At 41.6% G+C, this 27,614-nt stretch overlaps 2 protein-coding genes across 2 annotated transcripts in view; one reads left to right on the forward strand and one right to left on the reverse strand.

Annotated features, from left to right (window-relative positions):
• LOC117262420 (1-phosphatidylinositol 4,5-bisphosphate phosphodiesterase zeta-1-like) overlaps positions 1-2,378 on the forward strand; it is a 30,336-nt gene extending 27,958 nt beyond the window's left edge. Inside the window, exon 11 of the mRNA XM_078167800.1 lies at positions 122-2,378. Within this exon, the coding sequence (XP_078023926.1) occupies positions 122-204 (83 nt within the window). The 3' untranslated portion in view covers positions 205-2,378. The remainder of the gene's footprint in view (positions 1-121) is intronic.
• Positions 320-27,245, reverse strand: pik3c2g (phosphatidylinositol-4-phosphate 3-kinase catalytic subunit type 2 gamma). Its single transcript, XM_033635377.2, has 33 exons — positions 27,095-27,245; positions 26,157-26,684; positions 25,959-26,038; positions 24,547-24,704; positions 22,572-22,686; positions 22,182-22,293; positions 21,699-21,769; positions 21,483-21,546; positions 21,187-21,312; positions 20,286-20,316; positions 17,769-17,952; positions 17,484-17,606; positions 16,981-17,109; positions 15,127-15,241; positions 14,899-15,032; positions 14,538-14,726; positions 10,611-10,704; positions 10,347-10,441; positions 9,874-10,054; positions 9,637-9,744; positions 9,444-9,536; positions 8,602-8,731; positions 8,345-8,481; positions 8,061-8,230; positions 7,779-7,935; positions 7,560-7,669; positions 7,263-7,431; positions 5,082-5,200; positions 4,863-4,959; positions 4,704-4,767; positions 4,461-4,540; positions 4,192-4,317; positions 320-1,882 (listed from the first exon to the last, which is right to left on the reverse strand). The coding sequence occupies exons 2-33, from the start codon at positions 26,607-26,609 to the stop codon at positions 1,730-1,732; spliced, it is 4,167 nt and encodes a 1,388-aa protein (XP_033491268.1). The 5' UTR covers positions 26,610-26,684; positions 27,095-27,245; the 3' UTR covers positions 320-1,729.
• Between the last annotated feature and the right edge of the window lie 369 nt (positions 27,246-27,614).

Below are 27,614 nucleotides of genomic sequence, written 5' to 3' on the forward strand. Positions count from 1 at the left end.
TCAATCTCTGCTATGTGCTTGAGTTTTTACAGGAATGCTTCCACGTATCTATATGATGCTCATGTATTTAGTGGCTCTACATACATCTCTTTTCACGCCCCCCTTCCTTCTCCACCTCCAGGCTACCGCTGGGTGCCTCTACGGTCCCGAGACGGATGCAGCCTGGATCCAGCCTCCCTCTTCGTCTTTGTTTGGTATTCCTAAAAACAGCTCTCCATATCAGACTCACACATACACACACACCTCGCCAACAGATAGAGAAGCGTGGCTGATGCGGCAACAACAACAACAAAAATATATAAATAAATCAAAAGCACCATTTCCTCAGATATAAATACCAGTTTTATTGTCAGAAAATAGACGTGGCTTTTCTCTACTGCCTGCACTGTGTGCTGCAGAGGAAAAAGACCAGAAGGTTCCACCAGCAGGGCTGAAAAGACACTCTAACGAAGAATAACTCTCTGCTGGCATCACTCAAGTGGCGGAGAAATCCCTGGAGTAGCATATTAGATTCTTATCATAGAATTAATAATTCATGCAAGTGCAATTATTGTGGTAGAGTTGATCACACATAAAAAGATCCACAAGACACAGTGTTGTTTTTGGATTAATAATCTATTCCAAAACAATACATGTTATTGTTCTATTAGGCCTGAGACTGACAACTGATGCCAGGATGTATTAATAGTCCATGAGCACTACTATGAAAGAGTAGCAGCCAGTGTTTTCTTCCAAGCTTTACCTCCCTGTGAGAGACCCAGCAAGGAATAATATAAATAGCATTCACAGAGGTATACATTATTGAACCAAATCCAGTGTGGAGACGGCTATTTCTATCCTCGTTCATCACTAAATCCTATGAATGAAGCGGAGGAGGGTACAGGTCAGCAGGCCTGTCAGAGGAGGATGGCATTAAGATAACATGAAGACCTGCCTCAGCGTAAAAACAGAGTGTGCGTGTGTGTGTAAGTGCTTTTTTAGGTGTATCTGTACGGGCACGTGGGTGTCCACCTTTGAGTGTTTGCGCATGCATGTGCATAACTGTGTTTGAATGTCAGTGATGGATAAAACAAAAGGACTGGGCGAGGGGGAGAGTATTAACTTAGCTCCTCAGGCAGGAGAGGCAGAGTTGTCATCCTGCTCACACACTCTCCTCGCCCCTCTCCCTCCTGCCGCCCGCCTCCAATTCCACTGGTCAAGGACATCCAGTTGACACAGCCCAAAGGGACAAACACACTCAGTCTGAGCAGGTATCAGACGGTCAGCTCCTAACAGCACACCATCACCTACCTCTTTAATCTGTCACATCGACAGTCTCGACTGCACACGCCTACAAAGACTGTTCTGAAGTTAAAGTACAAACGAAAGTGCAAGTATGATAATAAAAGTTTCGTTCCTTCATCCAAAAATCTGGCTAATTGGCAAAAGTCCTTCATTTGATTGACATTTAAAAATAGACGCACACTGTAAATAATGCTTCACACAGTAAACAGTCTCCTTCCCTGAGTCCCCTGCTCAGTCTTGTAACACACCCCATCCTTTGCCAGCGTCTGTAGCTGAGGAGTGAGGTTAAGTTGCATCTGATAAATAGGTATAAATGAGAGTGCACAGCTCTTCTGCTCAGGTGAATCTGTCTCACTCACAGTCTGAGAAATCTTTGGATTAAGTCCTTCCCTCAGTGTGGTTGCACCCCCTACTGGCAGCAGGCATACAGTGCAGGGCTCTGAGCTCAGATTGCACTGTTCCCAAGAGGAAACCACATCTCCTTGCCAAGCAGCTCCTTCTCCAGTCTAATGTTGGTCGCAGCCACAAAAGTCTTCTTGCTTTTCACCGTCACTTCCAGCACCATCCCATACAGCAGTGGGACATAACTGTACTCCAGCTGTGAACAGGAGGCAGATATCATGGTTATCAAACTGTCTGCAGTCAGAACATTCAGTAATTTGAGGATACTTCTTCTGCACAGTTTTGGGTTTCATCTGAGATTTCTGTCAAAGCTGTGGAACGGGGAGTTTATAGTTCTTCTTTCATTTGGTTCTGCAAAGGCTTCACTTTGCAACATGAAAAGATCGTAAGAGGTTTTTAAGTTTGTGAGAAGCTGCTGGTCAGAGTCCGCAGGGTTCAGCGCTCAGAGATCAGACTCACACAGCGCGGAGAGCAGCGCCGCAGGCAGAGCACATTAAACGTTCACTCTAACTTTGTGTAATGATCACTTTTACAACTCTGACTGACAGCACTTCATCTCAAGAGGTACTGGATGTACTAAAGAAAGGAAAAAATACACAGTCTTTGATTGGAATAAAACAGCATTTATAAATGTTATCAATGTTCAAGTTATATTTGACAATTGTGGCGATCCCTCCTCTCTCCCTCCCTGCTCTGTTGCTGTTTCTCAGATTTGTTCTTTTTTTTTTTTCCTTCAGGGGAGTTTTCAGCCCAATCTCCAGAATAAATGTTGTATGTGTCTGCAAACCTCAGATACTGTATGTTACATTTGCACGCTCCACATGTTTTCACAGGCAGATATGTTAAGACTTTTTGTTTCTTCACATTTCAATTTTCAATTTTATGTTGTGACAATGCTGTGGTTAACATGTGGTAAGATTTAAGCACAACAACCACTTCGTTAGGGTTAGGAAAACATCCCTTTTGACTCAAAATACCCGCTTTGGTCACTACAAACACCGCTGGACATGTCCCAAACTCTTGTTAAACTAGAATTACCGCCTTGTGGTTGAAAGCCTTCACAATCCAGTCAAGTTGCACTTACAGTTTTCATCCATGTCTGTGAAAACATGGATGCTTCAAACATATCTTTCCCCCAGCAGCACAGAAGAACAGCAGCAGAACAGTATGATATCACGGCAGCACAGTGGTGCAATGGTTAGCATTGTAGCCTCACAGCAAGAGTTTTCTCTCACAGTCCAAAGACATGCAGGTTAGCGAAAAAGGTGACTCTAAATTGCCGGTAGGTGTGAATGTGAGCATGAATGGTTGTCTGTGTCAGCCCTGTGATAGTCTGGTGACCTGTCCAGGGTGTACCCTGCCTCTCACCCAATGACAGCTGAGAGAGGCTCCAGACCCCCCGTGACCCCAAACAGGATAAGCAGTTATGGAAATTAATGAATGACAGTGTGATATCACAGTAAAGTTGACCTTTGGGATATGAATATCATCACTTTATTATTTTTATCCTATTTGTGTGAAATTTTGTCATATAAGTGTAGGAGTTATGGCCCAAAACACATTTTGTGAGGTGACCTTGACCTTTGACCACCAATTTGTTATCCTTTGAGTCATCTTTGGGTCCAAGTGAACATCTGAAAAATTGGAAAAGAAATTCCCTCAAGGTGTTCTTGAGATATCACATTCACAAGAATGACAAGGTCACAGTGACCTTGACCTTGGAGCTATGATGACAAAAGTCTAATTAGTTCATTGTTGAGTCCAAGTGGACGTTTGTGAGAAGAAATTCCACCAAGAAATTCCCTCAGGGTATTCTTAACATATCACGTACACAAGAATAGGACAGACGAATGGTCAACCCGTAAACATTAAACCTCCAGCCGTGGCTAACGCCGACTTGGAGGCATAAAAACACCTGCTTTTGTTGTTCTCTGACAGTGGTATGCTGCTTTCTGCACACAATCCACCAAGCCTTCCTCCCTCTGATTATAAATACAGCTCATATACATGCAGTCTGCACTTTGTTATACATATGAATTTTACAAATGCAACATATCCATGGTTTGCAGAAATGTACAATGCCAACATTTAATTCTGGCAACTGGGCTAGAGTTTTCCCTTCTCCAAATAAAAGGTCCTAGGATAAAAGGGTGCACTGTACAGTTTGTAAATTCCTTTGAGGCAAACTGTTGATTTGTGGCTATATAAATACAACTGACATTGCCTGTATAGACTGTACTGCATAGCAGCTGAGAAAGTATTTGATCTACAACAACCTAACTGTTTAATTTCTAATTATATTTACAGCACTAGGCATCTGTGCCATATCTTTTTTTTAAACTGAATAGCATGTTTCTTCATTTAATTTAATAAATACTTAAGTTTGGAACTGCATGTGCTACGTTGCTGAATGGTACGTGGACTTCAGTAATCTAATGGGAAACCAAAGGATGCTGTGACGGTGCTAAATCATGGATAGAGCAGAAGAAAGGATGGAAGTCGTACCAGCTCATTGAAGGTGGGATTGTCATTATTGCGGACCACCTTTGTCTTCTTCTTGGAGCGCTGCTGAGGGTCCGGTCTCAGGCGTGTGACCACGTAGGCGTCAGGGTTGGAGCCATTTGCCTGCTTCTGTTGAGAAGAGATAAAGGGCCAGAAGGGACACGCTGCACGTAAGCACACACCATAAAGTATTTATAAGAGCATTTATTATGTATGCTTTTCATTTGATAAATGCTCCAAACAATTCAATAATAACAGCAAAGGAAACTCACAATGTTCTTCAAGTGTTTTACCAAGACTGAGAGCTTACAGTCAGAGTAAGAAATGTTGAGCTGGATCTGAGGACGGGTTCCTGCAACAGATCAGAGCCATCAGTGCCAGTGAATTACAGCATAACATGTCTTATACTGTAAATGGACTATCATCAAAATCAGTCTTCACATTCCAAATATTGTCTTTAGCATGACCTTCAAATCTTTTACACACCCACTTATTATTCAAAAGCAGGAAATTACCTGTCGTCACATTTTCCTGGACTATGCTGGGGCCATCTAGGAACAAGCTGCACACATATTCATTCTGCAAGTGACAGGGCGAAGGAGGTTTGCAAGTAAGAGCCAGGTATAACAAGAGATGGCTGAGAGAAATCAACAGCAGTGACAAGAGGAACTCACTCCCTTGCACGGTCCCTCAAAAAGCTGTTTGAGGTATTTATTCAGCTGAGTCATCCTCCTGGCTGGGGTGAACGACATCTTAAACCAGCTAGGAAACCTATAAAGGGAGACGGAATTAAGACATGCGTCACATTATGTCACTATTACGGCAGAGAAAAAGGCAGCGTTTCAAAATAAAACAGCCGTGCAATGTGAGCTGGATGTGTTTTCTTCACTCACTGAGGCAGCATCGTTTCAATGAAGTATTTCTGCAGCTGTTTATGGATCAGCTCAAACTGCCCAAATGTCTTCTCAATGTTCAGAAAACCATCGTGAATGGTTACTCTCAGGTCATAGATCTGCAAATCAAACAAAACTAATTCATTAGGGTGCAGGGTGAGTGTACGAGGAGAGACTGCTGATAACCCAGGGTCCATGTTGAAGCTCTGAGGCAGCTAAAACACACACTTATAAAATCTCTTGGAAGATGGCAGCTCTAGGGAAAGCTTCACCCCTTAATGATCTGTGAAGAATTAATTCTACAGCTCTTACGGTCAGTCTGTCTTGAGTTAAGAACATCAGATATGTTTAAGTGAATTAAAGGAAAATACTTCACTCCCCAAATGATCATTTGCACATCAATTACTCACCCCGTGTCACCTTGAATTTGTGAAGAAAACTTTTTCTCACATGCCTCCTGTTAGCAAAGAATCCAAAAACTGAAAATTCTTGATGAATTAAAGCCATAGGCAACCATGTCAAACAGCAGCAAAAGTATATCATAACATTGGTTTAAAACTCTCACACGACTCAGAGTAAGATTCAAGTGTCATTTATCCAGTCGTATGTCCAGTACCTTTCAAACAGGAAGCACTGTCTGACAGGGAACTGAACAAATAGTCAATCTTATCTATGCTGTCTTTGAGGCCAGACTACAAAAACTCACTCACTGAACACTGGTTTGTGTTATTGTGTGACTTTGGTGGATCTAGAATAACCAGCAACTCCTGTGTTTAGTGAGGTAAAATTACTGTTTTTGTTAATGGACTCTGGCTTTGAAGAGAGCATAGATAAGTTTCAATTTTAATTTCAGTTCCCCATCAGAAAGGGCTGTCTGTTTGGGGAGTAATGAACATATGACTGGATTAATGAGACTTACATTATACTGCATTAGTAGTGTGAGAAGCGATAAACAGAAAATTTTGCTGTAATTAAACAGGACCCCTTTTACTTCAGTTCATCAAGAATTTTCTTCAAAATTCAACATAACACTGGGTCAGAAATTGGTATACAAATGATCATTTGGGGGGAGTATTCCTTTAAGTCTTTAAACCTGGAGCTACATCACTTTTCTTGTGCTGCTTTCAGACACCTTTTGCAAATTGGTGCGATGTCTTTCAAAAACATGAGGAAAAAGGCAATGAGTAACTTGATAAGAAATGTACTACAAATTGCAAAAAAACAATAGATAATAAATGATATTAATAATTACTATTATTACATATTTAAAATTATGGTACACAATTACTGAAAATTTTAAGCTCTTTTTTTCAGGCCATTTCCTTGTTTGATTTTTATTTATTTATTTGTGGGGTTTTTTTTTAACTAATTTTCTTGTTTTTAATTTTCTCTTTTTACAAATTTAATTTTTTTTTTTGGGTCATTTCTATTTTTTGTTGCTTGTTGCCTTTTGCCGATGTTTTTGAAAGAAATCAAGCAAATTTGCTCAGGTTTTAAAGAGTTAAACCCCAACAACTTCAGATCTCTAGGTGTTTCATTGAGTGCTTTCTATTATAGAAGTCAATCCTAACCAAATAACTCAACTGCTTTCTAAAAGCCTGAAGTCCAAATTAAAAAGAAGATTCAGAGTCCTTGTATGTGCGCACATACTTGGGCATTAAAGCTGATTTTGATCTAATTCTGCCACAAGCTGACTCTAAAAAAAGGGCAAATCTGTGTGCTTCTGCTGACTGACAAGACGCTCCGTCTCCGCCTCCAAACAGTTAAACCTGACATCAGGAAGCCTAATCTGATCAAAGTGCACTGAAATGCCAACAAACATCAGTAAGACTCTTCACTCTGCCCCTGAGAGTAAGCCAAAGACTTTATAAACACAACACTGCTGCCTTGGAGGCCATAAGTGACAGCGCACACGCACACGCACACACCCACACACACCCACACACACACACTCAGTCAGATGAGCGCCAGGGGGTTTTTCCTCCTGAAACAGATATGTGTGAACCTGCCGTCAGCTGTGTTTCATCAGCTCCCCTGACTATTAGGATCTAACACAAAGCTCAGTGGGGCATTAGACAAAATTTCTCAGTGGCATTTCGATATGAAAAAACAAAACAAAACACAGAGGCCAATGTTTTCCGTCTGAGTAACCACAGCACAAAGAGTGACATGCAGCCTCACCACATCTTTTGACCTGACGCTGTATCCCTGGATGACAGCTTCTTGGATGTTGGTGCTGGGAGCGGGGATGCCGTCCCGGGTTCGTGGATCTTGTTTCTTCCCTTGAGCCATGCTGTGTGTCAGGAAGTTGAACTTGACTGCAACACAGCCCATGCTTTCTTTGATCTTCCTACATCAGGAGGGATACAAAGTTTAAGAGTCAGATTAATACAGCAGCAGAATTAAAATATGGGATATTTAGAAGAATTTATTAAGTTAGAAAGAGACTGTGTGTCTGTGTGTCACGCATTAGATTACTTTGTGAAGTAGGAGGTGGCCTCCAGGTCTGTGTCATGAGGTCTGAGGTTGTTCTGGACATACTGCAGGTCATTAGAGTCCTTTAGTTCTGGCATTCCTGCACGTAGCATCTGGAAACAACAAACACACGAAAAATGAAAAGGTGTTTTATGTAATATTATTTTTTCTCAGATATAGCTAGGAGGTTGCTAATGTGAATATATTCAGTAAAGGTCTTACCAGCTCCAACAAACTGAGTATCAGTGCAGAGCGCTTTCTGATAATGTTGTACGCTTCACAGCAGAGCTCCACAAAGCGATGCAACCGCTGAGGCTTCTGCCCCCCGCCAGTGATGAAGTGCTGCATCTCAGATGTGAAGATGAATGGTGATCGGTCCCTATCATTGCACAAAAGAAGAGTGGGGGCGAAGTTACTGTTAATTCACATTACATCTCTTTGCTGCTCAAACAAAAAGGCCACTCTTTCACTTTCAAAATGCTGCTTGCATTTTTACTGACTTGCCTTTTAAAGCTTCCAAACTTCTGTGCGTTGCCCATGATCTTCCCAAAGTCAATGTGAAACATGTGTCCACTATGCGTCAGCATGATGTTGTCATTGTGGCGGTCACAGATCCCCAGGATGAAGGTGGCCACACACCACCCTGCACACGAGTGGATGAAGTTCAACACGGCCTACACGTACACAGAGGGAGAGTGTTACGTGATGCAACAAAAGCATGTAACAAAAGCAAACGTGAATGCTCAAGTTTACGGTCAAGTTATCAAAGATTTTGTGGTGGTCTTCACCCTCTCATAGTCCTCCTTAGTCCTGTTCCACATGTGGAACCACTTCTCCAGTGTGTCCTCTCGAAGGGTGCCACCCAGACCCCACTCCTGATGAATCTTCCCGAGGGTCACTGCCTCTGGAACCACTTCCACCAGGCCTGACAACCGCATAGAATATACGTGGAATAACATGACTTCACAGCCACAGAGATATAAGACGAGATAAACATAAATCAGCATTCAGAAACACACACACACACACACAAAAAAAACCTGACCCTGAGCTCTGCCCGTAGAAAGACACCGGTAGGTGATCATCCGCAGGTCCAGCCCCTCCTGGAGCCAAACGCTGTCCATCACACGGACTATCTGAAGTACCAGCATGTCCTGACGCAGGTTATCTCCTGTCTGAACCACACAATTAACTGAGTGATGAAAACTGTTTACTGAGAAGGCTGATTTTTGACTCAGCAAAACAGCTCAAACGCCATGTCATGAGTATCCTCTTTGTGTTGAGCCTTTGGGCAAGCTGCTCTGTAGATGGGTTAGCCTCTAACTTCAAGTCAAACCATTCCATCTTTATGTCTGTCACAGTATAACGCTGCTCCGATAACCCCTCGTTGGCAGCTGTATTATTAATTTTTTCTATGACAGAAAATATTACAGCTAATACAGCTACTGACACTGCTAAATTTGGTCTGTTTCCCTCTGATTATTTCTGACAGCAAGATTAGAGGCTCTGCAATGTCAAAGTCCTCTTTTTACTCTTTAGTAATGTCTTTGCAAATGCCTACAAATTGGGCAGCAACTGGGCATTTTAGAGGGGTTGATTAATTTTTTTTTTTTCTTATATACTTTATTAATCCCCCCGAGGGGAAATGATGAAGTCTCACAAACACACACTTTCTTGTGGACAGGTGACATTAGTCAGCCTGAAACAAGCAGTTTATGACAAGTTTGTCCAGTTAAGACAGTTTGTTGAATCCAACTTGGAAAACTCGTATGAGCAAACCTCAAAAAAGCAAGAGAAAGTTAGTATAAAAATATTAAAATATTCTTGCATAAAGCCCAGTGTGGATCAATATATATAGCAATAATATAGCAACATATGATTCCTAACCTTGCAGATGACACTGATGTTCTTGGCCAGAGGGTCAGAGCAGATGAATGAGATCCCCAGAGGAGCCGCGTTCGAGTTGTAGAACTTACACGTCTGTTTGTAACATATCAAAAGAGTAAACAGTCCTATCACTGTGTGCAAATTAGATTACAGTAATGATATGAAGGTGTAATGTGTTGCGTAACATTCTAACATTAACGTCCAACGCCTTTACACGAACAGCAGGATCCAGCGGGAGACAACAACTGGTCCCTGCTTTGAAGAAGTCATCAATCTTCCACTTTTCTTTGTTCAAAACATTCTGCAGAGAAATGCATAAAACGGAAGAAATAAAATGGTTGACTTGCACAGTTAGTAATAACAATGGAGGATTAGGAGCCTGTGGGTGGGTAATTGAACAAATAGATAGATAAGAGATGTGTTTACAGACCTTACGTCGAGCCTTATCGGCAGTGCGAACCTTCTCAGCCACCTGTACAAGCAGAGACACCAGGCGGGTTTCATGATCCAGCTCTTGCCTCAGTGCCCGGCCGCAGCAGTGCCGCAGGGCAGCCTGAACCTTACTGAACCAACTCTGGTAGTGGGGGTCAGTGTGGGCATCCTCCAGCAGCCTGCCAGCATTTAAATGATAAAGATTTACTGTACATACTGCGATGAAAAACACTGAATATCACAACACAATATAGAAGGACACCAAAAGTTCTGCCCTATTTTATTCTCATTTGCACTATCAGTGCTGATGATATATCAAATTAAACTTATTCTATTTGTAAAACGAGATATTTTACTTTCATACAAACTGTCATTATCTTATCATTGTTGTGAATGATACAACAATAGTATTACAAGAGATCCAGAGCTACATTCTGTTAGCTCTGTTTGATGTCTGACTTCGCCGCTCACCAGTACAGCTGCTGGGCAATCCGTATGCTCCTCAGTGATCTCTCCAACAGCAGCATCACCAGAGGTCCGTCCAACTCCCACTCACTCTTCAGAGCCTGCAGGACAGCATGACTGATCAAACTAACATCAAACCGCGGAGGAATCTACAGAGTGTGCCGCTTATTTTCAAATTCAAAAATCTGATGTCTTAAACCGAATAAATAATGGATGTGAGGTCGATGTAAAGTGTGCAAAAATATTGATTGCATTTCGTGCTTACAGTACCTGGACCAACTGTGGCAGAAACACCTCCAGCTCTCCGTCTGGTATCTGTTCAAAGTAATGAACCGCAGCCATCCGCACAGTCTGATCATGAAAACTGAAAGAGGTATAATAAGTCAGAAAACAAAGGAATCATGATCACAGATGTCATTTTGGGTTACTGGTCTGCTTGTCTTGTTGAGTTGACTGTCTGTACAAAAACCCATTAAATTACTAGTTTGTAAATCACCTCTGCTACTGAAGAACAAAATATTAAAGAGCATAATGCAGTACGTGACATGTTTAAATTCAGAGTACTGTGTCTGACAAATAGATAAGGTGGTGTATAAACACAAAGATGATAAGTGTGGCCAGCAAAGAGTGCACCTTCTCCAAGAACTGACCTCTTTTTCAGTGAGTTTAGTTATTCATAAACCTGTTGAGTCTTTTAACCTCGTATTTTAATTTGTTAGATCCACAGCCTGTGTGTATAACAGCAGAAACAGCTAGAGGGAAACCAAGATGGATCTGAGTTCTTTTTATGACCAACATTACGTATGGAAATCAATGAGCATATTGAACCTAGCTGGTCACATTCTGCTGCCCTCAGGATGTACTGTAGCTGTGCTCGACGTGCCTGTAAAACTGCTCTTTTATTCCCTTTTTTTTTTGTCAGCCTTCTCTGTTCTTTTTAGGTCATTTTTATGCTCTTGGACAGCGTCATTTCTTCTGTGTGCTTTAGATATTTATTACAGTATTTAATACTAACTCCACGCATACGTTTTTAAGCATATTTAAGCATATATACAGTGTTTTTTCTTTCTTCCTGTAGTTATTGTGTGTATATGTGTTGACCTGGGTGGTTAAACTGATCTACCACCCCTGTCCTGCTAGAATAGTCACATGAACACAGATAACGTGTTCTTAAATATCATAAAATATTTTACATCACCTCCTTTTAAAGATGCAGATTACCCGCTGCAGTAATGGCATGGCATGGTGGTTATTGAACCAGAACACATTACCAAGCAAACAACAAACAAATAAGGCTTTCTCCATGTGTTGTATGTTATCAATTTTGTTGGTCCCTGCAGCTTTGCATAATGAGTGCGTCCCTGCTTCTGCAGTGGCTGAGATGTGTTGAACAAACTGCATATCCAAAACGCTTTGCAAATTTAGAAAACACAAGGCCATTAATGGACAACACAAATGCAACAGCCACAACGGAAGTGAATGTCAAAGGATGTTGGCAGAGAAACGGGCCTGTGGCTACCTGATCCATACATGCTGCCCGATCCGTAATGATGTGCAATTCTCAGAGATGAGAAAGAAGCAAGACAGCTCACTTGTTGGCTACAGTACTTCCATTATCAGCTGTGGATAAAACAATGAGGCTATTCACACTGTATTCTTTTAACCCAGAGCTATCCTTAGCTAAGAGTTGACCTTGAGCCCCTTTTCACACACACATTGTTGACCCAGGGTTAACCTAAGCCCAGGGCTGTAAGATTCACAATGCACTTCTACTAGCCCTGGGTTAAATACTTGTTAGACCATGTAACTCATGTTTGCATTAGGATTCTTAAATTCTTTCTGTCTACTTAGCCCTGCTTCACACTGGAAACTTGTAGCTGCGAGTTTAGTCCATTTTCATTGGCTAACCCTGCAAACTTGGTGCTAACGCAACTCAGTCAGGGGTTACCTCACTTAAAACGTGTCAGGATTGTGCCAGTGTGAACGCTTGCTTAGCCGCAGGCTAACAGCTCCCTTAGCCTGGGGCTATGTGCAATGTAAAACGCCTAATAGGTAAGATCCAGAACGGCATATGATGTGAGAATAAATGGTGACTTCTATGGACATATACACTGAACAAAAATATAAACGCAACACTTTTGTTTTTGCTCCCATTTTTCGTGAGCTGGACCCAAAGATCTAAGATCTTTTTCTACATACACAAAAGACCATTTCCCTCGAATATTGTTCACGAATCTGTCTAAATCTGTGTTAGTGAGCACTTCTCCTTTGCCGAGATAATCCATCCCACCTCACAGGTGTGGCATATCAAGATGCTGATTAGACAGCATGATTATTGCACAGGTGTGCCTTAGGCTGGCCACAATAAAAGGCCACTCTAAAATGTTCAGTTTTATCACACAGCACAATGCCACAGATGTCGCAAGTATTGAGGGAGCGTGCAATTGGCATGCTGACTGCAGGAATGTCCACCAGAGCTGTTGCCCGTGAATTGAATGTTCATTTCTCTACCATAAGCTGTCTCCAAAGGCGTTTCAGACAATTTGGCAGTACATCTAACCGGCCTCACAACCGCAGACCACGTGTAACCACACCAGCCCAGGACCTCCACATCCAGCATGTTCACCTGCAAGATCGTCTGAGACCAGCCACCCGGACAGCTGCTGCAACAATCGGTTTGCATAACCAAAGAATTTCTGCACAAACTGTCAGAAACCGTCTCAGGGAAGCTCATCTGCATGCTCGTCGTCCTCATCGGGTCTCGACCTGACTGCAGTTCATCATCGTAACCGACTTGAGTGGGCAAATGCTCACATTCGATGGCGTCTGGCATGTTGGAGAGGTGTTCTCTTCATGGATGAATCCCGGTTTTCACTGTTCAGGGCAGATGGCAGACAGCGTGTGTGGCGTCGTGTGGGTGAGCGGTTTGCTAATGTCAACGTTGTAGATCGAGTGGCCCATGGTGGCGGTGGGGTTATGGTATGGGCAGGCGTATGTTATGGACAATGAACACAGGTGCATTTTATTGATGGCATTTTGAATGCACAGAGATACCGTGACGAGATCCTGAGGCCCATTGTTGTGCCATTCATCCACGACCATCATCTCATGTTGCAGCATGATAATGCATGGCCCCATGTTGCAAGGATCTGTACACAATTCCAGGAAGCTGAAAACATCCCAGTTCTTGCATGGCCAGCATACTCACCGGACATGTCACCCATTGAGCATGTTTGGGATGCTCTGGATCGACGTATACGACAGCGTGTTCCAGTTCCTGCCAATATCCAGCAACTTCGCACAGCCATTGAAGAGGAGTGCACCAACATTCCACAGGCCACAATCAACAACCTGATCAACTCTATGCAAAGGAGATATGTTGCACTGCGTGAGGCAAATGGTGGTCACACCAGATAGTGACTGGTTTTCTGACCCCCCCAGACCCCCCCAGTAAAGCAAAACTGCACATTTTAGAGTGACCTTTTATTGTGGCCAGCCTAAGGCACACCTGTGCAATAATCATGCTGTCTAATCAGCATCTTGATATGCCACACCTGTGAGGTGGGATGGATTATCTCGGCAAAGGAGAAGTGCTCACTAACACAGATTTAGACAGATTCGTGAACAATATTTGTGGGAAATGGTCTTTTGTGTATGTAGAAAAAGTTTTAGATCTTTGAGTTCAGCTCATGAAAAATGAGAGCAAACACAAAAGTGTTGTGTTTATATTTTTGTTCAGTGTATTTACATATTTTGTCATGTCAGATTTATGTTTTGGATTGTTCCCTACAAGGAATAGTCTTTTAGGCCCCCATGGCATCCTGTCACTTGCAGTACCACATTTGGCTGATGAGCTCTTACAGAGGACAGTAGAACTTGTCTTAATTAATAACATTATTATATTATTTTCTGAAGCTGATGATGGCCGTAGCTAATGACTGAGCCATCTTGTTCCCTTCTCATCTCTGTTAAGAGTTGCACATGGGCAATACTGAGTGAGCAGGATGTATGGATCAGGCAGCAACAGGCCCGTTTCATTTTCAACAGCCGTTGACACTTGTTTCCATTGTGGGTTTTGCTTCCATTTTTTCTGTTAATGAGCTTATGTTTTTTATTTGTAAAGCGTTTTAGATATGTAGGTCATTCGACACGTCTCGGCCCCCGTATATTTCTGCATTTGAACCAAGTGGAACCTACCTGTCACTGAGCAGGAAGAGCGCCTCCTCAGGCAGATGGATAAGCCAGTTATCTACAACTGTATAGATTTCTGTCAAGTCCTCAGGCTGCCACCTGAAGGCTCCGCCCAGCACCAGGTGGAGGAATGTACTTGCTTTGTCGCTACAGTGGCGCCTACTCCAGAGGAAAGCCTTCTCATTTTTTGTAAGACTGGGGACAGAGAGGCAATGTCGGGAATGTGTTTAGAGATACAGACAGCAAAAACAAATGAGGAGATAAAAATCCACCTTCAGAAATGAAAAAATCATTTATGTAAAAAAATATGAAACTTTGAACTTGTGCAGTAGTTAATAATATAATGTCTTTGTTTTCCTCTACTCACAAGCAGAGGCAGTGCTTCTTAGAGACCTCCAACATTTTCTTTTGGACAGCCTCACAAGGCTGAGTAAATACAATAGAACCAGGGAGGGCAATGGGCCTCTGATACTTCCACTCAAACTCGTCATGAAACTCGAGCTGGGGAAAGATGGGTGGATGAATAATTAAACAGGTAACGTGGTGTCATTTGTCTTTTGATCAACAGAGGGCAGAGTTGTCCAGCATTACTCACCTGCAGTATGACCCCTACGGCTTGTCTGTGGCTGTCAAACAGGGCAGGGGAGGGAGGAGCAGGCAGCTCCGTCAGTGTGGACATACTGAGCAGAACAGTCCCTTTCACCAGAGTCCTAGACACACAGAAGTGCACATACTGCATGTCACTAATTATAATAGCCTAAGGGCTCAGGAAATGTTCAAAAACAGTTTTTAAAATAGAGTTTATAAAATGTCCAGGAAGTACTGTACAGGAAAAGAATATGTGAATATATCACTTGTATGAATCAGAGAAAACAACAAAACTGGAACTCCTGAAACCAGGATCATTGGACATCAGTAAGTAATCAGTATTATCTGCATACCATACTGACACTGATTGGACATTGCACTCCTTTGCTTTAACAGTGTGGCATACATGCATTTATTTGATTACCACTCACACTCTGGTAGGAGTTGCTTTACCTTTGTTTGACAGGCCTAAAAATAACATAAGCACAATAAGTGATTTAAAAGCTCGTACTGAGGGGCCCAAGCTGTGCTCTACATGACAAAAAACATAAAAATGACTGATTTTGTCTTTGAACCTCACTCAAAAAGATTTAAGTTACAATCTCAAAAATCTGTGTTTCGTTGTCAGTCTTGGTACTGTTGGCGTTATGCAGTAATTGTGAAGGTGTGGTTTTGGAACTCACTGCCCAGAGACTGGAATATTGTCACCTGTGTGACATCACTCTTGTCTGTGTTTGCTTGGCCATAGTGACCTTTTACCTGCAACATTAGCAGAGACCAGAAAAACATAATGCAGCTTCACAAACATCAGTTGAAGAGTGAGTTTGTTGTGTTAGCTCTGCCCTTCCTTTCTAGCAGAGTAACGACTGCTAGGTGATGAAAGATGCTTCACTAACCGTGCGCCTATCCCAGGGATATCGCCCAGGGATGTCGACACCCACTTCAGAATACTGCAAATTCAAGGATCATGAATCCTATTTCCATTGAATTGTCAAGCAAATTTTAAGTGAACTTTTGAAATGTGGCAAAAAAGAAGTGCAAGGTAGATGCGTTTCTATCAACTGGTTTGGAGAAAAAAGAAATAGGCTATGCAAAGCAGAGTTTCATCTGAAGTTGGTGTTATAGGCTACTCTTTATGCATGGCTGTAATCCGCCAGTATACACAGTAGAAGAAGTAGAGGTTGTGACTGGAAACAAAACAAGTCCCTTTAGCCATCTAACTCATCTATGACAGGAAAACTGAGAGAGGTCTTAAGGGATTTGTTTTAATTGGGCCAGTTTTGGTTGTGTCATGTCAGCTTGTATTGGCTGGGTTTCATGCTGTCTGGAGACAAAGATACTTTAATGCAATAATTCTGATGCACTGGAAAACAACGACCGAGACAAAAACCACCTCACGCAAACATAAAAAATATATAATGCAATTGATGTTTTATTGCATTTTGCCGTTTCCACAAAGCTTTTCTGATGCAATACTTCAAAATGTGCATAAAATACATTCATGGAAACACAGCAACAGGCTCAATCACTCCTGTGTTACCAACTTAACAGACATTTGTTTAACTGTAAATCTTCGAGATTATTTCATTAAAGGGGCACTTGACTTCATCAATTTACAAATGCTAGTTCAGGCAGGCACAGAAGTCATTTTATAATCACATGATTCAGACACCCTCCAATATCTCACAATAGGTGGTCCCCACAAACATTTGCTACACATTCAGAGTGCATAAAAAAATACTGAGCTGATATAGGAAATTTAATTCTTCCTCCCAAGCCTACTCCTGCATTATCATTTAGTCAGATGCAATTTTTGAATTTTAAACCAGTCCATATGGTGTAAATGTTGTGGACAACCTACCTGTCGCTGTAAAAAGGTAGCACAGCCCAGCCTAGAAGTTCGGGGCTTTTGCCTCGCTTGGAGCCCTTGAGGCGAAACGTCAACATGCTCTCATATGGCAGCTGATTTACTGGAACTGGGAATGCCATCCTAAAATCAAAAACATACAGTCATAAACATGTTGTTGTTTTTCCTCAGCTATCCATTTATGTTATCTTGTAAATCATTTTCCTTGCTATAGTTTTCTGCTAATGTTCACACATGAATTGACATAGATTACTTCTCACACACACACACACACACACACTTATGATGACACAACAGACCAGTGTGAAAACAGCCTGGATCAGAGGGTCACATAAAGAAGCAAGCACACATAGGCTTGAAAACAATTCTGCTGAATCTACTTTTACTTCTTAAACCATGATGTAATTCTTGTGTGAATAAGGAAAGGAATTCAAAGAGGAAGCTAAATGTGATGAAACAACATTTACAGTAGATACTCTAACAGATCTTTCTCTTACATGCGGTTACAGTGGATCTTGTTTCCGTACGACAAGGCGGTGCTGATGTTCTCAGAAATGCCTGTGTCACATATCTTTGTTCCGCCGTACGTCAGCTCACAGGAAACAGAGAAGCACTCGTAACTAAAAATAATGGAAAGGAAAGAGAAAGCAATAAAAGCCATTGTTCTTCTCAGGGCTGTGGTCAACATTTGCATATGTGTGTGCACCTATTTTTGTATCAGTATGTCTGTAAATGCACGTATCAAAATGTGTGTCTGTGTGTGATTATAAATGAACACATACTTAGTTAACCAGGTGGGTTGTAGTTGGTAGAGAGCAGAAATATTGAACTGGATGATTTCAGAGTTGTCCTCAACGTCGAGTATTTGTGGGTTACTGGTTACATCCTGAGCTCTGAAGTCTGAATGGAAGTTGTCAAAAAAGATCTGCAGCACTTTGAGCAGCGCCTTGTGGAGCATGATCATGGCTGGAATACAACAAATGAACATCAGTTTAGACAATTAAAACATTAACATACCAGACTATTAACTTTAAGTCCCCCCTGTTTAATGTTCATAGGTAGCACACAAACATTTGATAAATGGTTTATAACATACTATAATGTAGTTATAAGCAGATGTAATGACATTGTTAAGCATTTATGAATGCACAGTTAATGTGTCAACAACATTGTCAACATCAACATCTACAGCTATGTTTTACTATATTGCCATTTATTATCTGTGTATACATCAGCCTCAACTTATGGGTGCCCACACATGGAGGAACAGCTGTTGACAGATATGTTAATACACGCTTGCTTATATCTGCTTACAACTACAGTATAGTGTGTTATAAACCATTTATTAAAGGAGCTCTATACAACATTCAGAGCATATTTATGATTCAGAGTCTGGGCCAAGATGGAGGTTGAGGCTGAGCCAGAGGCTAGAAGCTAACAGTGCTAACACCACAAACAACGCTGACAATGGCAACAGTGCTGACATAGTAAACATTAACATGAGGGGGAAACCAGAGGGTGGGTATTACACTTCAGTGAAAATGGCATCCTGCCACGGTGGGTCAGTATGCCCAATTTTTGCCCAAAATTTTTTTTTTTTTTTTAAAGTTACACCGTATGAGCACAGCATAGGGGAGTTCTCAACAGGTCGAAAAAATTACAATTCAAACCAAACCAACTTGTGTAGGTCGAACAAGGCCCGTCCAAGCTCAGGCCATAAAATACTGAGCCCAAGCCAGACCCTCCCCCCAAAAAGGCATTAGTTGGCTTGTAACGCCCAGGACACAATGGCTGTGAGGCAGGCCACGTGCATCTCCAGCGGAAAATGGACCAGCTCGGGGGATCACCAACTCTCCACACTATATTTCCCTGCCAGAGAAACTTCCTGCTCCGGCCAGAAGGAAGGACAGAGAGCCCAGAAAGGAGCCTGGCTGCTTCCTTTCCTTCTCTCCCTGCCAGCACTTTTTAGTAGTTATTCATTTATTTATTAAGAAAAAACAACCAAAAAAAACACAGCCTGGGCCCTACCCAACCTCGCTGATCAGCACCAGAGCATGTGATTGGAGCGGAGCAGGTGAAAATTTCCGCTCCTCGCTCGCAGACCTGTCACTTTGCGCCACTCGTCCGCTCCACTTGTTTCTGCGCATTCTTCGCTCTGCTCCGCTCCACTCCACTCCATCATAAATTTTATCCCGCTCCACTCGCTGACCACTCCGCTCAAAAAAACTGCGTTGTACTACCCTAAGCTGTAATCTTCTATTCACAAATAAAACATGAGCTTGGTAGATTCTCCAGGAAGCCCTCTCCCCTCTCCCTGCAATTAGGGACCGTTCTCCATGGTACCGCTGTCGGCAGGGTGGAAATAAGTCAAAGTGTGGAGGAGACGGACCGGGTTAAGCGGCCGACCTCCGGGGAAGCCCTCTCACCTCTCCCCGTAGTTAGGGACTGTTCTCCAAGGTACCGCTGCTTTTCTTCTCAGTTTCTTTTCTGAAGTACACAGTAAACTCCATAGCTTTGAAAGAAAATAGTGTGGGTGTGCGCAGGTGCAAAGATGCATTCTGGGTGGGGCATGAGCGACCAGAGCGAAATTGGAGTGAGAGATAAGGCTCCGCTCCACCTTTTAAAAAAAATAGCCACTCCTCGCTCAACACAAAATCCTTCCGCTCCGCTCACATGCTCTTATCAGCACACATTTTCAGTCCAAACCCAGTCTGACCCGTCGGGCTCAGATTGAGATTGAGAACTCTACGGTGCAGAGCAGCAGCTAGCTTTGGGACATGGAGGGAGGGACTTACACGCACTAACATGCACTGACATGCACCCGCAGCCGGACTGGCAACCACAACAAAAAACAGAGAAGCTCAGATTACAGCACACACTCAGATGTAGCGTGACTTCATTCTCAGCTCAGGATGCCATTACTAAACTATATCTTTACATAGCAAATAGTAATTTGCTGCATATGTGTAGATTTCAGGGGGGACGCAAGGGACAAACCCCTAAATATTTAGAACATGTGCATCTGTCCCCCCCCAGTAAAAAGACGAAAGTAGCTGAGGACTTTTATTTAGACACAATCAAAGACATTTGCACCATAGATTGATGCAGAAAAGGCCCCAATTGTTGCTTAAAATTTTCTGGCAGAGGACCCCAAATCCTCCCGTGTTATATGTATCCCCTCAGTGTTGAAACAAGATCTGCGCCCCTGGTTTGCTGCTATATCAATGTTCTGAATGTCGTATAGAGCTCCCTTAAATGTTTCATTTATGTGGCATTACAGTTGAGTAACAGCTACGCACCTGATTCACACTCTGACATCTCATCATGACTCTGTAAAACGATAAGGAAACACAGGTTTGTATTGTTGATGAGACATGAGGAGGTGTTCTTTTCTTCCACACCTCATTTTTTCCGGTGAATTGCAGTGTCACACCTCAGGAGAGGCTTGCAAATAAAGATAACACAGCATTATATAAAAACATATTCAGTAGCTTACAGGAGAATTTGAAAGTAATCACACATGACAAAGACAAAGGGCTCAAAACTAGGGATAGACCGATATGGATTTTTTAGGGCCGATGCCGATACCGATTTTTTTTCCATCACCCTTAGCCAATGACCGATTATGGACTGCCGATTTTCTTGAGCTGATATTTGGGGCCGATACTGCTTTTGCTCCCTCAATTTACATCAAAAAAAAGTGACACAATGATAACAAATATTACAGGTCTCAAGTTTAAAATAAGAAACATTTATTGAACAGTAAAAAATACTAAAACAAGATGGAAAGTTGAGGTAGAACAGGTAGAATATTATTATTATTATTATATTCAAATAAAAAAAAAGAGTTCAGTGCTCTTAAATCTTTATAAAATAAACAAATATTTAAGCTGAAGCATAAATAAAACAACAACTACTGTACACAGTAGGATTCGCTGCATGTGCGCTGCAGGGTCTTCCGGCAACACAGAGCTGCCCGTGGATGCCTGTCTGTAAATCATGCCAGGGAAAAATAAATCCGCGAACCCACGCGCGTATCGGCCGATGCCGATACAAGTAAAAAACTCAAATATCGGCCCGATATATCGGCTGGCCGATGTATCGGTCTATCCTTACTCAAAACCTAATGGGACTGCACTGTCTCAAGATGAAGTCAGCCTTTAATTCAGAGAGAAGTTTAACATGTATGCGATATCCTACCAGAGGTATGGGATTGATTCTGTTGAGCCGGCCAATAGCGTCCTCCAGCTCCTGACACGAGAGCCCACACAGAAGATTGCTGATGGTGCGAACGCGGCCAGCGAGCACATTAACGTTCATCCCAGACTGCAGAGAAGATGAGATCAGACCCCACGTCAGAGAAGCAACAGAAAGTCAGCTCAGGACACATCACTCCTACTGATGCATCTAAATTATCCTGACGTGGTGAAACTCATACAGTCAAAACAAATGCAAAGAATCACAGTCAAACACTGCTCAGTCCTCCCTTTACTGACCTTACTTCTCATTAGCTCTGTCACCTCTCTGTTGTAGCTGCTGAGCACATCCTGCAGGCTCAACCTGAGAGAGGAGGAAGGTTAAACATACACAGATGCCACAGTGGTGGGGAACCACAAAGCAAAGCTACCTTTCCTTTTGTTTCCTACAAACAGACACTGGTTGACACATGACCCACTGAACTGTTGTCATTGTTTGTCATTCTTTGTTCTTACTTGCAGGTGTTAAAGACACAGACAGGACGCAGGAACTGGTACAGCTGGCATGAAGTGATGTCGTCCTCCACCTCAGGGAATTAAAAAAAATGTGGGTTGAAATACTGATTGCTGCGTAGGATTGTGGCAGTTTATTGTGTAGCGTACAGAATTTATATTAGGCACATAAAATCGTTGAATGATAGGGAGATTTTATCTTATTTTTATGACTATAAATCCAAAGAAATATGAAATTCACCCTTATTCTATTTCATTCCTGCTGCTAAATAGCACCAGCCACGACGTGATGTGTAAACAGAACAAAGTCAAGAAGTCAGGGTGGAGGTTTTTACAGCTATAATAGCCCGGATAATAACAGGCTGGCTGAGGGCCAGACACAGGTGTTTGACAAAGCAGTATTTCAAGACCGAAGACAGGCCACCCCTTCTTTGTAAATGATCTACACGGTGGGTGGGAACAGAGAAGGAGTTTCAACTGACTTACATCTCGGCTCAGACTGTGTTTGCGGTTGTTCGTGTGGAGCAGTCGGAGGGGGACGACTCTCTCAAATTTGTAGTAGATCTGAATAATCTCGTGCATGCCCAAAAGCTCCTCACTGAGGAGAGAGATCACCAAATTAAACAGAGATTGTGGAAACACAACATGTTGAGATAGAACATTAAATTAAATTCACTTTATCTGTCCGCTAGGGGTCAAATGTAGTGACACAATAAAGGAAAAAAAATACATAAAAATGCAATGAAAGCTGTACACATTATCATACTAGTATAATATATATATGCAAATACATAAAAACTAATTTTTAAAAAGAACCTCATTAGCTGGAACATCAGAGCTTATTGATAAATATTTATTCCTGGATTAATGACTCACTTGTGGAGATACTCATCAGAGTCGCACAGCTTTAAATAATGATGCCCACTTGTGCTGGGAGTGAGGTCCAGCAGCTGGAAGATCTCATCGATCAGACTCTTCACTGTCCTGTTCACTGGATAAAACATTAGAGTTCAGAGTCCACACACTTCTGCCAACACCTGCAGTGACTGAAGAACGAGTGAAGTGTCCTCAGGTACTGCAGCACATAACAATAATGTTGGAGTGTTTCCTTTTTCTGCTACTTTATACTTTTACTCCACTACATTTATCTGACAGCTGTAGTTACTTTGGTTTTACATTACAAAGCATGTGATCAACTAACAAAATACAATGCTTCATTATAGACCCAAGGCCCTGCACATCCACAGGATGGATTTGTGCAAAGCTCTGAAAGGATTTACATGAGGTCACAACACAGACATACATAAAATGGACGCAACCTCTAAACCAATGGTTTTCAAACTTTTTGTGCCCAAGGCATGCCAAAGGGCAAGCCAAACTCTAGAGGCACACCTTTATTTATATCTGTGCACAATAGACTCTAAAAGGTGTGTTAACACTCTTATTACAACATTAATGTTTGTTTTTGATTACTAATATCAAATAACAATTGAAAACAACTTACTCTATATATTTAACAAGATGATTTAAGAATTCATTTTGAACTTTTTAAAATTACATCAAAGCACCAGTAACACATCCATTTAAATGGGAAATAATGTAAGATAACTTGATGAGTCACACACTTATAATTCCCAAATGTAAACAGCGACAAATAGGTTTTAAAAAAAAACTTTCAAGTTTGCCTCTTTATTAGGAAATGGATGCGCACAACATACTGTATCAGTATGTTGTGCGCATACTGTATCAGTATGCGCACAACATACTGATACAGTCAATTAAAAATTCATCAGTAACTTTTTGTATAGGCCCAGTTGAATATTGCAATAATAATGTGTGGTTATCACAAAGTCCCACAGCATCACAGCACACCATTTGAGATCTGCTGCTCTAAACAATGCTTTAGATGCTGGTGGTCATGAAATGTGTTTAAATAACGTGCTAGTAATATAAAAACAATGCCAGTGCAAAGCCTGTTACAGTCACAGTTTTGTTATGTTCACAGAAAGAAAATAACTTGGTCAGGTTTAGAGAACAAAAATAAATACTTGGTTCAGTTTAGGAAAAGATTGTGGTTTCTGTTAAAATAACTAGGCACGTACATGCTGTGCATAAATACATAAAGTCCATCAAGCCACGTATCCACATGGACTTTTGGTTTCACATCATGCTAACATCACTCTCCTTGTTGAAAGTCCATGTTTGTTTGACCCATCCACCGACGCTCCACCTGCCCTTCACAAGCTTTTTTGCACATTATACTTAATGTGTGTGTCCACCACGACAAAAGATCCTCACTGACTTTGCACTGACATTGCTTTTGTGTTGCTAGCATGTAATTTGAACACATTTTGTGCCCACCAACATGTGATGTGTTGTTAAGACTTTGGGTCCGTTTCAAATATTCCAATGAAACCGTGCTGGAGGTCACCATGTGTTAATAAGAATGACAGAGTTGTAAATTATCCCACAAAACAACATTCACACAGCAGCCCCTGAAGTCTATTTTGTTTTGTTTGTTTTGTTTTTTATTAGCTATTTATAAAGATTAAAAAATGTTTCGGGACTTTGGGAGCTTCAGAATTTAATACTCTAAAAGGGGCCACTTTTCCCAGTAAGTACTTCTATGTCTGACACTTGAGTACAGAATTTTTACATTGTGGTTTCACTACTTTTACTTTAGTAATGGATCTAATTATAATTACTATTATTATGTTTATTATTATTTCAAGGTGTGGCATCATCAAATGAAACACAGTCCTCTGAATGTAACTGTCTCTTAATTGACTGTGATTACAAACAACAGTTATTATAAGTATTGTATGTGTGTTACTGTGTTAGTGACTCTTACCTGCAGTGGGGAAGGGGAGCTGGTGATCGCCCCAGTCAGTGGTCACGCTGACATTAACCTCCACCTGCTGCAGCAGAGCAGGGTGGATGTGTAACACTCGACTCCATACCACACCTGAGTTATGAACGCTGTCTGCATGCCTGTACCGTGACATTAGCCTGTCAGAGAAGGTAAACAGGTTGCCAGTGTGAAATGAAAGTATGATGACAAATATGTTTTGTACTCAAACTTCCTATGAAGTAACGTGGAGTTAAAAGAACAAAAGGCAGAATCATGTTTCTGTCAGTTCATTGAAATGAGTCACACATAGAGGTCAAAGGTCCACATACTATTTAAAGTTCTGTAACTGTTTTTGTTTTATCTGTCATTTTAAGAGTTTAATAATAGTAATAATGATAATGATAACTTTATTTGTATAGCACTTTTCAATATAAATAACAAAGTGCTTTACAACATAAAATATCAGCACACACTCAATATCAACACAAAATACATACAAATTAAATATTACATCAACTTAAACATTACTTCATAAAAGAATTCCTGTAAAAGTGTGTCTTGAGGAGCGATGTAAAACGAGGAACAGACTCTGAAAACCTGATTTCCACAGGCAAATCGTTCCAGAGTCTAGGGGCCCTGATTGCAAAGGCCCTGTAGCCTTTTGTTTTCAGCCTAGACCTTGGAACAGCTGGCAGGGCCTTATCAGCGGATCTCAGACTGCGAGCTGGTTTGTGTGAGGATAAAAGGTCTGAAATATAGGCAGGGGCTAGCCCAAGTCTGGCCTTAAAAACAAATAAAAGAATTTTAAAATCAATCCTAAAATGAACAGGCAGCCAGTGCAGGGATGCTAAAACGGGGGTGATGTGGTCACATTTTTTAGACCTAGTTAAAAGCTGAGCTCCAGCATTTTGTACTAACTGTAGATGGTGAAGTGATGGTGAATAGTCGAGGCGTGAAGAAATAAAAGCATGGATGAGTCTCTCCAAATCTGTGGCTGAGATAAAAGACCTGACTTTGGCTATGTTTCTCAAATGATAAAAACATGTCTGGACCACTTTTTTTTAACATGAAGTTCAAAGTTCAAGTCCTGGTCAAAAATGACGCAGAGGTTTCTGGCTGAGGGTTTTACAAGAGGTGTTAAATCGCCAAGGCTTTCCAAAATTAGTTTTCTTGTTGCGGATGGACCTATAACAACAACATCGGATTCTGACTGATTGAGTTGGTGAAAACTGTCTGACATCCAGTATTTTATTTCTGTGATACAGTTGTGGAGGGCTGCTATATTAGACTGACAGTTTAGGTGTCATAAGGGGAAAATTCTTTATATGCCGTCTTTTATTTGTATCAAATTTAAATGACAAAACATTAACCACTGTAAATATGCAGAAACCGATATTCATGCACTTTCTTACATGGACGTTGCATCACAAAAAGAAGCCAGCCTTTTGGTGCTGCCTTGTGGAGTGTCTTGTAGTTTGATATCCCATGGGTCCTGATGTGATGAAAAGATAAATGGCATATTTTTGGCATTTACTCTGATCTTGCCACTTGTAATCTGGGTCATCTGATTCAATCACAAAGGAGGCTTTTGTCTTTGCAGAGATACTCACATGCTCTTGTATTTCCGTCCTGGAACGATTCAGTTTGTGAGCTGGCTCAGTGAGGTCACAGGAAAACTGCTTTTGGCCGAGGGGAACTCGTGTCCTCGGGGGAACAGGAGGGGGTGCAATGCCTCGTCTAGCTGGCAAACACGCACTGGGAAGTCTGGTTCTGAGTGGAAGAGGAGGGAGGCGGACTGGGGGAGGCACGTTTGTGCTTTGAGGGTCTGTACTCCCAGGACTTCCTCCCTCATGACCCTGGAGATGACCTGAGGGTTTGGGTTGGGATTCAGTTGTGGGTATGAGACCAGACAAGGTGCACTCATAAATATTGCTTTCACTGTATTCAGGAGGGACTTCAATGGGCTCGTAAATGTAGTCATCCTCAATCAGAGGCATGGGGAGGTCAGTGGCGCTGCCATCTTGTCTCTGGATTGTTCCATTTTGCCTTTGTGAAGGATCCATCACATTTTAGGAAGTGGTACAAGTCCTGTCACAGTCTCAGCACGCCCTCACTTCATAGCATGGCAGAATGCAGACCTATATGGTGTGAAAAACCAAACAAAACCAGAATTAGGAATGAATTACATGAGTGTATGACAGTTATTGCAGGCAGAACAAGTGAGCAGTTTTCTCACTGGAGTCTAACTGAAGCTGAAGGTTAATAATTAACAAGCTTTCAAATCTTAACAGGAACTGTACCGGTGCGCGCCACTATATCTATGACACACTTGTGCAAAGTGAAAGTCTTCAATAGCACCATTATCATTACATCAGTTCACTGGAACTGAAACTGTTTCGTCAAAGCATGATTCAATAAAACTAAGACATTTACAAATACTATGGATCTCAAAGGTACTAAAAGGATATTCACAGTTGACAAACTTTAGCTCCAAATACAAAACTTAACCATCTGCAAAGTGTTATCTTTTTCTTTGTTGGCAACTTACCATCAAACGCTCTGTTAACTGTGTCTCTGTTAACCCATCCTGTGTCAAAGTAGTGAATGCCTCACTGAAGCCATGCTTAGCGAGTTAGACCTGTCCTGTGCTTGAGTTGGAAAGATTCCCATCTGTGTTTCCTCACCACTCCCACTGTCCCTCCTCCCTCTTCTTCCTCCTCCTCCTCCTCCTGCAGACCACAACAACTATCCCTCTGCTGGAGGAAAGAGAACACTACATGAGTGTATGTTCAGGATTTATAAGTATGTTCCAACATCAAATTCACAAAATCTATGTACAGTTTAAGTAATTTCTTCGACCTGATTATTGAAATCTCTTTATTGAAATTTTCCAAATAGAGCAGACAGAAAACACGATAATATTTGGCCAATAATCCAATAGTGACACAACAAAAAAGAAGGTAGGAAGTGAAATAAGAACAAAACAAAACCAAAACAGGACTAAGACAAATACTACAAATCAAATCAGTACCCAGAACAAGACAAAGAACAACATAGTAATAAAATCA

Source organism: Epinephelus lanceolatus, chromosome 5 (assembly GCF_041903045.1).
Source record: "Epinephelus lanceolatus isolate andai-2023 chromosome 5, ASM4190304v1, whole genome shotgun sequence".
NCBI lineage: Eukaryota > Metazoa > Chordata > Actinopteri > Perciformes > Serranidae > Epinephelus > Epinephelus lanceolatus.

Coding starts and splice junctions, on each gene's coding strand:
- pik3c2g (XM_033635377.2), bottom strand. CDS start 26,609: ATGGATCCTTCACAAAGGCAAAATGGAACAATCCAGAGACAAGATGGC. Junction 26,039..26,156: donor GGACGGAAATACAAGAGCAT/GTGAGTATCTCT, acceptor TCATCACATCAG/GACCCATGGGATATCAAACT. Junction 17,953..20,285: donor GATGTCAGAGTGTGAATCAG/GTGCGTAGCTGT, acceptor GTTGTATTCCAG/CCATGATCATGCTCCACAAG.